This window comes from Mustela nigripes, chromosome 12 (genome assembly GCF_022355385.1).
Source record: "Mustela nigripes isolate SB6536 chromosome 12, MUSNIG.SB6536, whole genome shotgun sequence".
Lineage (NCBI taxonomy): Eukaryota > Metazoa > Chordata > Mammalia > Carnivora > Mustelidae > Mustela > Mustela nigripes.
Window position 1 is genome coordinate 102973732 of NC_081568.1, and position 12013 is coordinate 102985744.

Here is a 12013-nt window from a genome sequence, read left to right on the forward strand (position 1 = left end):
TACTGTCTACAAGAGATACAAAATTGGATTGGATTCAAAATTACCAAAAGGTTGAAAGTAAAAGCAAAGAAAAAGATCATCTGAACAGCAACTATAAGAAGGCAAAAGAGCTGTACTTGTATCAGACAAAATACACAGATCCCATGGGTCATCCCTATTCCTAGATTTCATTATCACTATACAAAAGAAAGGGAGTGGGGAAGAGACCAGGAGGAGATTAAGTACATTCACAAAAGATGACTCAAAGTAGCCAGTAAGATGACTCTTACTAGTAATAAAACAGTCCTACAAATAAAAAAATGTTTTAGAATATTTTTTTAAAAACACATTTATAATACTCTAATTTTAAAATATCTCTTTAATACTTCATTTTAAAACAATCTATTTGTTCCCAGGTGATTCAGCCTTTAAAAATCCTAATAAATCATTGCTTGAAATAAAAACTTTTATACTCAAAGCAGTCAAAAACTGGGCGCCTGGGTGGCTCAGTGGGTTAAGCCAATGCCTTCAGCACAGGTCATGATCTCAGGGTCCTGGGATCGAGTCCCGCATCGGGCTCTCTCCTCAGCAGGGAGCCTGCTTCCCTCTCTCTCTTTCTCTCTCTCTGCCTGCCTCTCCATCTACTTGCGATTTCTCTCTGTCAAATAAATAAATAAAATCTTTAAAAAAAAAAAACCGTCAAAAATTAAGCCACATATTAAAAAAAGGATCCCCCCCCAATTTATTCTTCTGATTCCGGACGAAGAAACACGTAACAAGCTAAAATTCTAAATACAACATTTCTCTTTATAAACACATTTTTATTCTTCAAAGATTTTAATGAACTCCATTAATATTTACACCACTTCAAAATCAGTAAAAATAATTTTACCACATATACAATGGCAAAATGATACTACGTAAATAAAACACAAATTTACTTTGACATAAGAAGGTTATCACTTACTGTGCTTTTATCCTTTAGAAGTTTTTCAATTACTTCAATTAACATTTCCTTCTGCTCTGGATCAAGGCTAAAACATAAAAAGAAAAGAACACACATTAAAATTTTTCCTTTAATTCAAATTTTAAAATGAAGCTAGTAACATCAAGAATATTAAGAAAATTTTTTAGGGGACAGGGAAAGCAAGAATTACGTAAAGATAGAAAGAAACAAAACAAAACTTTTTTCTCCCAAATGTGTCCTAATCTTTCTCTGTAAAATTGCTTATATTAATTAAACCTGAATTCTTTTTTTAACTGAGGGAAAAAAGGAACAGAACAGTAATGATTTATGACTACAGATACATAGTGGTCAAAAAAAAAAAAAAAGAGAATTCCCAAATAAAAATTTTCTATCGTTTCCGTTCTGTAATAGAGTCAAAAAAATACAAGCAAAGGCTTACATATATACAAAATTCAGAAATGAATCCTATCCTATCCTATCCTATAAACATTTCTAACCACTGAAATACTAGTAACTATAATTTCTTCCTAACATGGAATTCAACTGTTGTCCATTTACTGTGAAGCGGAGAATAGTTATACAAAGACAAATAAGATAGTCTAGTAAAGAAAGTCCCAAACATAATCATTGCATATAACAGAAACATGTATAAAGGATAACAGGAATATGAAGAGCACCAATGGAGTAAGAAAGATTATGGAGGGTTTCTAACAAGAAGTGACATCACAGAAGAATCTTAACAATTTGGCTTTAACTGAAAATAGGAGGAAATTTCCTAGATTGAAACTAAACAGATGGTTTTAAGTTAAAAACATTTTATGTAGAGCACTAACAGGCAGTACTGAGCTATTATACGGTAAATTTCAGCCAAAGAGAATAAAGGGTTGGGGCTGGAGAAGTAAAATGGGCTCCAGTGAGGGACTTTAAATTTGTCACAGTTGAACTTGGAACCTATTCTGCAAGTACATAAACAAGAAAAGATAGAAGTATGATATAACTTTGTCTGACAGTTAACCTAAGAAAATGAATTTTTACTTTTCACATACTTACTGTAACTTTATTGCTAACCATTATAATTATCTGAACAAACTTTGTACTTCTTTCAAATTCTAGCTCCGGTCTTCCTTCTCTAAGCAGTCTTTCCTAACTAATCCCATTTCATGACATCTTTACATTATGAAGCCCTATATAATAACCTCCGAGCCATATCCTATCAAAGTCACGGTTAGTATGCCTTTCTATATACATATATATCATATTCTAATATCTTATTTAATTATATATCACCTTTAATTAATTGTCACTGGTTTTATTTTTTTCCTCAAATATGTGATAATACATCCTCTACCATTTTCATACAACTTACGCATACAACCCAACACCAAAACACAAAATGATCTTGATAAAAGCTTGTGGAATCAATGGTAACAGAAAATAATACCAAATTATTATAGATAATAATTCTTTTTTTCAGGCACTATGTTTTCCAAAAGGATCAAGGCATTGTATGAAATGTCGTACCAATATGGTATGTTGTTGCATTTCAAAACCAGCCTTTTAAAATCCAATAAAAGAGCGCTATAAAAGAATCAAAGAAGGGAACATCAGGGCCAAAGATGGAAGAAAGGAGAACAAAGTGAGTTGATAAGTATTTACTCCAGAGATACAAATGTAGTGATCTGAAAGGGCACCAGCATCCAATGTTTATAGCAGCAATGTCCACAATAGCCAAACTATGGAAAGAGCCCAGATGCCCATCAACAGATGAATGGATAAAGAAGCTATGGTATATATATACAATGGAACAATACTCAACCATCAAAAAAATGAAATCATGCCATTTGTAACGACATGGATGGAACTACAGGGTATTATGGTAAGCAAAATAAGTCTATCAGAGAAAGACAACTATATGATTTCACTCGTATGTGGTATTTAAGAAACAGAACAGGGGATCAAGGGGAAGGGAGGGAAAAATAAAACAAGATGAAACCAGAGAGAGAAACAAACCATAAGAGATTCTTTTTTTTTTTTTTTTTTTTTATTTGAGAGAGACAGAGAGAGATCACAAGGCAGGGAGGCAGGCAGAGAAAGAGGGGGAAGCAGGCTCCCTGCTAAGCAGAGAGCCTGATGTGGGGCTCAATGCTAGGACCCTGAGATCATGACCTGGGCCGAAGGCAGAGGCTTAACCCACTGAGCCACCCTGGCACTCCCGTAAGAGATTCTTAATCATAGGAAACAACCTAAGGGTTGCTGGAGGGGAGGGATTACAGGGATGGGGTAACTGGGTCATGGATATTGAGAAGGACACAGACATATAATCATGAGCCCTAGGTATTATGTAAAACTGATGAATCAATGACCTCTACATCTGAAACTAATAATACATTATATGTTAATTAACTGAATTTAAATTAAAAATTAAATAATGTTTAAGAAATTAAAAAAAAAAACAAAGTGAATCAAGAGGATAATACACTTTAAATTCTACCCTATAATAAATAGACAAGTCTTAATTTTCTAATAATAAACATTTATGTACATGAGAAATATATAAGTGAGAATTCAAATTCCCTTCAGTTTTAAGTTATAAAATCTATAAAATTATCATAGGCCCTAAAAGGCTCACAAGTGAAAACCAGCATAGGGTCTCTAAAACCAAAATAAAGCTAAAGATGTCTAAAGAATGTTTGTGGGGAAAAAACTGTCACTGGGTTTTACTCCGTATAAGTACAGACTACTCTTAAGAGCTAATCAAATAAGCCTCCATGAGGTGTTAACATTCCACATACCATTAGAGGTCGTTGGTATTATTAAAAAAGCACCTACCTGTACAATTTCTGTATTGCATGGGCTGCATTCTTCCTCACATATGGTGATAAATCAGCAGAAGCCTCCTTAATAGCAAGCATCATAATTGGTACAATAATTGGTACTCTAATACTCGATAGAACTCTCAAAGCACTTGCACGGATTAGTTGATTTGGGTCCTAAAAATAGTGCAAAAATATTCATCAAAATTTCAAGTTTAACATTCCAATTATATCTTTATGACACAGTTAATTGGTGCCCACAGGGTAAAATAGAACAACACTTGATCTTAGCCAAAAGGCCGAGAAGTGATGTAAAATACAACAAGAGAAAAAAGCTACTTAATTTAAAAGATTAGTATATGGAAATGTGTAAGAAAAAAAGAGTTAAATAAATGTTCATTTCTCTGAATAATGTTTGAACAAGAAAAGTAATGGTTATAATTCTAGTCAATCATTCATTAATAAGCATGTTGGGTTTTTAGAGATTCACAATTACAAAATGCTACAGGTTATAAATTTTATCTTTAAAAAGTCATGTCCCCTCATTACACACTTTCAACAACTAGTTGGTATAATGATGAAGAGTTCTTTGATGTACGATAATAAATAAAATATAAAGGAATCTACAGAAAAGGAAACACACCGGGAAAGATCTAGTTGGTCATACATATTATCTACACTGAACAGGCATACATATTATCTACACTGAACATGCATACATATTATCTACACTGAACAGGCAATGTGAGGGGCCTTTCAACTCTTTCAGATCACTACTGTGCCATTTAGATTCTTGCTCCAGTTCTTTAAATCACACACCTTCAACTTTACACAAACCTTGTAGCTATCTGCTGGCTCACACTATTATTTACCTTCAGAGCTCGCTGAAAAGTGCTTATGGACAAAAGTGCCAGATCCTGCTGTTCTTCAGCATACCGGACCAAGTAAACATATACTAACTTCTTGATCTGTTTAAAAAAAAAAAAATCATTTAATCCTAGCCAAAATTAAAAATTCAATGTTTTGAATACCAAATCCATTCTCAATTTTCCTGAAGTAAATATTTCCTGAATAGCTTATATTGTAATATACAGATAATACATTGTAGGATAATGAATAGCACCAAAAAGCTTATAAAATAAGCATTTTAATAATCTAATCTATAATAGAAGCATTCTATCAAGGTGTTCTGTAACAAACTCCAACAGGTCTTAAGGGCTAACTTGCTTCAAGCTTATGCACTCCTCGTTTGCTGACCTAAGTCCCTTGGTCTACATATGAACTAACCTACTTTCCTTGAGAACTGCAGACCACCGGCCTTAAGGAATAAAGGACCAGACTTCCCCAGAAGGGAAGTCCTGACCACACTGGAACACAGCTGCTGCTGATGCCAGCAAGTCTGTCCAGGGTCATGCCAACATATGACTATTTGCCTGGGCACCACCTTCTCCTGTAGTTGGCCCAGCACCAACCCCCAACATCCCATACCTTCCCCTTTAGAACTTTCTGGCTTTGCCTGGACATGGAAGGTGGTCTTTGGGACATCAGTCCACCATCTTTCCAGGCTGCCAGCTTCCTGAATAAAGCAACCTTTCATTTCCCACCATCACCTGTCTCTCTTGATTTTCAAGCACCAAACATGTGAACCTGAGTTCAGAGCCAGTTCTGTCGGATAACACTTTCTCTTGAAGGGAATAAGAAATCCCTGAGCAAAACTCAAACAAGAATATTAAAATATTAACTGAGGGGCGGCTGGGTAGCTCAGCGGGTTAAAGCCTCTGCCTTCGGCTCAGGTCATGATCCCAGGGTCCTGGGATCGAGCCCTGCATCAGGCTCTCTGCTCAGCGGGGAGCCTGCTTCCTCCTCTCTGTCTGCCTGCCTCTCTGCCTACTTGTGATCTCTATCTGTCAAATAAATAAATAAATCTTTAAAAATAAAATATTAACTGAACTGTAAAAACATTTTCAAAATGAAGGATACAAACACTAGAAAGACCTTGGGTTCTGTCCACTAAATACATAGTATTTGAACTTGTGTTTTCTCAACAATCAAAAGGTGCTGGAGCCCCAACCCCGACCATATGTTAACAGTCACATTCCGATATATATTACATGATATTTTCAGCTTAGTAAGAATAAGATAGACCAATAATATCAATTTTATGTAATAAAAATTCCAAAAGACTGGAAGTGTCTTCCAAAAACTGTTTTAAATGGCAATTTAATCACTAAGTCTATATAACAGAATTATGATGAAGAAAAATAAAAATAAGAATTTGAGTTGAAATTCATCAACTGCTTCTTTCTGACACTGCTCACAGCCTGTATCTTCCTTCTCAAGTATCTTAAGATACCAGTGTCTGATTAATTTCTTAATATATCAACAGAGTACAGATCTAAAAGTTTATAGAATGTTCATAGAGCACAGGAAATGAGGGGAAGCAGCTGGAAATAGGTGGAGTTGATGCTGAAAAGGAAAAAGAATGCTACACCAGGCCACATTTTATGTCCTACTAACCAATCTGAAATTTTTTAAAGATAATTGCCATGGCCTTCCTTCCCTCATCCTCCAATTTCCTATGACGCAATGTACTTGTTTTGTTTTTCTTAAGTAAACTCTAGACCCAATGTGGGGCTTGAACCTACAACCCCATCAAGAGTCACACGTCCTACCAAGTAAGCCAGCAAGGCACCCCAACACAGCATATTTTGGAGTTCCTTTACTATCCTGTTTGCTTCCTTCTGAACTCACCCCAATTTGTCCACATTACTTTCAGTGTAGTACCTCAAACTACAAATGAAGTTTAAGTAGAACAAGTTAAGGCCATGTTCCATGTGAGGGGCTTCCACTGATAGATCTTATTCTTAAGCATACAATATACCTTCTCTAAATGTACACTGACTAAACAAAGCCATATTTGAGTAAATGTCCTAGTCAGGTTTTCTTCTTTTAAAAAAAGGGCAATATCGTACATTTATCTATAGAAATTGTCGACAATCTAGATTCAATCCATCACAGCACGCTCTTAAGATAATTTTAGACCCCACCTTGTATTTCAACCTATTTGGATATTCTTTACAATTTTAGAGGTAAAAGTGAAAACTTAATGAGCATCCTTTCTACATCTTCATCATTATTTTTTTTTAAATGCTAAACATATTGTGTTAAGCTGATACTAATCCATTCTTCTCCAGTGTAAGGATAGGGTTATAGGTAAAAGTAACCAAAAAAAATTTTATTTTATTTATTACAAATACCCTTCCATGGTGAGTGGATCAAGTAAGTCTTAAAAACAAAAATAAAACCCTTAAAAAATTAAAACTCAGTACCCAACGCTGTCCATAGTCTGCCCCCAAATTCCTTTCCAGTCAAAGAGGAACAGTAACCAGATATAACTTGCACTTTTTTTGTCTCAATCTCCACTCACCTTATCACCCTACCTTCCCCCAAGTTCTGCTAATCATATCTTCCACAAAGCAAAAGTGAAACAATAAAATGCCCATTAAAGATGAACAGCAAAATAAATAACAGGATACCCATATAACATTATACTATGCAGTCACCAAATAGATTTAAGTAAATCTGCACTTGACATTAAAAATATGTCCTTGCAGGGGCACCTGGGCACCCCAGGTCATGATCTTGGGGTCCTGGGATTGAGCCCCACATCGGGCTCTCTGCACAGTGGGGAGCATGCTCCCCCCCCGCCTACTTGTGATCGCTCTGTCAAATAAATAAAATCTTTTTTTAAAATGTCCTTGTAAAATGTTTTAAGGTGCAAAATCATATGCATTATATGATATCACTTCTATACTAATAAAAATGCACACGTTTTTTATTAACCTAAGGTACACCATCAATTTTAAGATGTCCCATTATTTTATAAACAATAAACCCTGCCAATTATAAGTCACCATCAATTCTTAACATTAAGTCTCACCTGCAGAAACTTTAAAATACAAAACCAACATCTTAGAATGGACATAATATGGCAATAATAGCAAATACCTTATATATAGCAATAACTACATCCCAGGTGTTATTATCAATGTTTTACTTAAATTAACTGATTTTAAATTTACAATTCAATAAACAGGTACTATTACTCCTATTTTACCAAGGAAGAAACTGAAGCATAGTGAGGTTTAGTAACTTGACCAAGATGGCACATCTATTAAATGAAGAACTAGGATTCAAACTTAAGCCTAAGTTAAGAAATCTATGTAGTAAATTGTTAGCAGTGAGTATATCTGAGGTATTCACTCTTTATGCCTTTATTATTTAATTTTTTTACAATGAATATTAATAGTGTGTTCAGATAAAACAAAGATATTTTTACTTCAGGGTAAATCTCATCTTTCTTAATTTTCTCTACTATAAAATAATAGTCCTTTCGTGGATTATAAAAGTATTTGAAACTTTTCATTATTAAAAAAAAATCTCAAACTTAAAATATTTTTAAGTTCCTACATTTCCACAAAGACAGCTTTTTCTGTAGCAGTGATAAAATACAGGCACTAAAACTGTTTTAAACCTCTCCAACAGGTCAACAAAAGCTCAAGCTAAATGAACAAACTTTAGCAAGTCAACCAACCTATGACAGTTCTTCATATTGGAACATCAGCCTATCAGGAATAAATTCACTCAAAACCACCACCACCACCACCTCTGAGCGCCAATCAATCAACAGCAGTCTCAGCCAAGTGATCACATATCCACAGAGGATATCAACCCACTTAGGCCACTGAAAGTCCACAAACCGTTTCAATGTTCACTTAGAAGCAAGCAGTCTTACACAAGAATACAAGTAGGTTCCAAAATTATATAATGCTATTATATAAAATGGTAACCATGTGATCCAAAATATACCCAATGTTTTATATTATAGTTAAATGGAAATATAAAGTTTTTAATTACAGTTTAAGAAGCATTTATCTAATTGTCTGAGGCAGAAATAGCTTTTTCCACTACCAGATTTTTAAGTTCTTAAGATTACAACAGTGCCAAAAAGCAATTAACACTGCTAGTTGACTGATTTATACAATTTTCAATAAATCAAATCAACACACAGATGCATTTTTAAGTAAGATATTTCTCAACTCCACCTTAGAATGAACAAGAGGTTACTTAAATACCAGAACCATTCCTTATTCATCTGTATATTCTCAGGATCTGTATCACATGTCTGGCATATAGTAAGAGTTCAATAATTAGCTGAATGAAACATCACTGCCCAGTGGTAAACTGAAAAAATTTACCAAGATATTTCCCATAATTGCTACATCAGGAATCTAACATCACAATAGCTATAATTCACCAAATAAAGGCCTAGAAAAACATGAACATATTATGAAGAGATGACAGATATTACAACGATTGCCTCCAAAGTCTTGAACTTGTGGGTTTAAGAAAAAAAAATTAATCATTTAAAATATTCTTTTTCCTTACTAATTATATTCACATCCAGTCTACAATTCTCTGTAGTTTCGAAAGAAAATGGATTAGAGTCCACCCATCCCCTCATCCTCCTGTGATTTATTTCGCAGCAACACCTTTATTTATCAAGTAACTGTACAGCCAACTTTTAAGGCTGAATTATGAACTCCAGAATATATCCAGGGGTTTATATTGGCAACACTGAAACATTCAGATCTACAGCTGAGCTAGCAGGCATTGCTGTAATTACGCACTATTGGAGAAGGATTTTTATGACTGTTATAGCAAAAAGCATAACAATATTAAATCACAGAAGGTTGCAAAACACCAAATTTGTTCTAGTTCTGTTATAAGAATCAATCAATATTGACCACAAGAGGCCTATGCACTGACTGGCTGCAGGTGTGCAGAGAAAGCCTAGTTTCCCTGAAACCATTCTGTGACCAGAAATGGGAGTACTTAAAGCTCCGTGACTACACCATTCTCTGATCAGTTACCTTCATTCAATGTTACAACACTCCTGGCTGTAAAGCTAATCATAGCAGAGCCCCAGTAGGCTGGAAGAACACAGGCAGATCTGTTTAATTAGTTTATCAATACCAGTACATCAAACTTCATGAGTTATTGACTAAACCTTTGATTATTTTTGTACTATAACCACTGATTGCTTACTAGGTAACTTTTGGTATCATTTGACATCAAATGGAAGATGACGTACAGCTTAACTGGGTGTCTAAGGCAGCATGTACTCATAAAAATGAAATTTTGCAGTTGATAGCAATGAAACATCAATCAATTCTCTAAACATAAATTTTAAGAAGCTTATGTCAGTCTTCTCACAACACTAGAGGATTAAGTATAATTTCAAAAAACAAGGTATTTTGAGAACAAAAGAAATCCGACAAATAGACCACTAATTATGTTTATAGTGACATTTTTGTCGCAGAACATTAGGCAGTATAAGAGAATCTGAGTGTAAAGGGAAAAGATGAACAAACAGGGAAGTTCTGCTATTATAACTCCTGAACAGTACAAACAGCTTTGGATGAACAATAAATAACACAGAATTTTCTGTTTATAAGACTATAAATCCAAGGGAAACTAGCTAATTTACTGCCAATTACTAAGGACTTGCTCATTTCTACCAATCTCTAAAACATAAAAAAAAATTATACCAATGCCAGATACCTCCCAAAGAATAGCTAATACCAGATATTGATTTGGGGCCAAAGTCGTTAAGGCAGAAGAGGAGGAAGGAAGCACCAATTAGGAAGGACAGCTCTAAAAGGGTAACGGTCTAAGATGGATTCTCAAGTCAAGCCACCGGGCTTTGGATTCTGACTCTGAAACACAGTAGCTGTGTGACCTTGGTCAGATAATTTAACCTGTCTGCTATCTCACCCTTATATATAAAATTTGGGAAATGACAGAATCAACCTCACAACGTTATCTGTGAGGATAAAATGAGGGTATATGTAAGCACTCATATCTTTTAAATGTTAGCAATCATTGTTCCTAGGAATAGAGACCCTATTTAAGCCCAATATTAAATGAATTAAGTGTTTTGATTTTAATTTTCCCAAGTTAGTCAAACCGAGTTTATGATAACAAATCATTTGGTAGCAAAATTCACTTATCCAAAATATACAATGTATGCATTATGTCATAAAAAAATTAAGTATACTTTAAAAAGTATCTAAAAATGGGTTTAAAGTACATCTCTTCAAAATCTTATAATATAAATTATTCTAATAAAGTTAAAATGGCGATGGGAAAATGTTTCTTTTCATATATGGAAATGTGGGCTTCAGAAATTGTATAAAATATACTCCTACTTTTACTCTTCCAGATATTTTTTTTTAAGATTTTATTTATTTTTGTGACAGAGTGAGAGATCACAAGTAGGCATAGAGGCAGGAAGAGAGAGATGGGGAAGCAGGCTCCCTGCTGAGCAGAGAGCCCAACACAGGGCTTGATCGCAGGATCCTGAGACCATGACCTAAGCTTAACCCACTGAGCCACCCAGGCACCCCCCTTCCAGATTCTGAATACATAAATCAAAGATTATTTAACCTAACTTACCTTATATTAAAAAAAAAACTATTTAAACCAATTTACCTTATATTAGAGACATAGTAACACACAATACACTGTCATAGTATTAAAATAATAGCTAAGAGTGAACTTCACATCAATCTTGTATTTGTATTACATAACTGAAGTATGACCTCACTAATCTTACTGTTCTACTTAAAAAATTCTACCATCACTCTCAAGATTATTTTATTCACTCTTATTTTTTTCTGTATCTACCCAATCTCTTCATTAAAAAAAAAAAAGCTTTATTTCTAAAACTAAAAATACTTAAGCATGGACTATAAAATTGCTAAAGATATATAGCTCATTCAGTATATTCTGGCCATAAAGCACTATAAGACACTGCTATAGAAGTCTGATGCAGAGGCTAGAAAAAAATGATGTGAATTTTCAAGTATGTCACAGGTTATAAATTGACAATTCCACATACAAAGTAGGGGAAACTGAGACTAGTGTGTCATTTGATCAGCAGATTTTCATATGAAGCTATAATTTAATAATAACCGAGAGACCTGGTTTACCCTCCTACCTTAACCAAACAGAAGATTGAAAAACAGTTTTCATATGTTGGACAACAAGCAGCCCAGTACTGTGAGTACTCAGAGGGAAAAGTCAAAGTGAGTGCTACTGGAGAGGGCTATATATCCACCAGCACACCAGGGGCAACTCAATAGAATCCTGAAGACTCACTGTGCTCAGTAAAGAGAGATCAAAGTTTGGA

General features: G+C 34.5%; 1 protein-coding gene across 4 annotated transcripts in view; it reads right to left on the minus strand.

The window, feature by feature from the left end:
- AP3B1 (adaptor related protein complex 3 subunit beta 1) overlaps nucleotides 1-12013 on the minus strand; it is a 284409-nt gene that overhangs the window by 210421 nt on the left and 61975 nt on the right. For all 4 annotated transcript variants that reach the window (XM_059418118.1, XM_059418119.1, XM_059418117.1 and 1 more), the window contains 3 exons: nucleotides 4632-4727; nucleotides 3776-3936; nucleotides 947-1013 (listed from right to left, as the gene is read on the minus strand). In XM_059418118.1, coding sequence (XP_059274101.1) covers nucleotides 947-1013; nucleotides 3776-3936; nucleotides 4632-4727 — 324 coding nt within the window. The remainder of the gene's footprint in view (nucleotides 1-946; nucleotides 1014-3775; nucleotides 3937-4631; nucleotides 4728-12013) is intronic.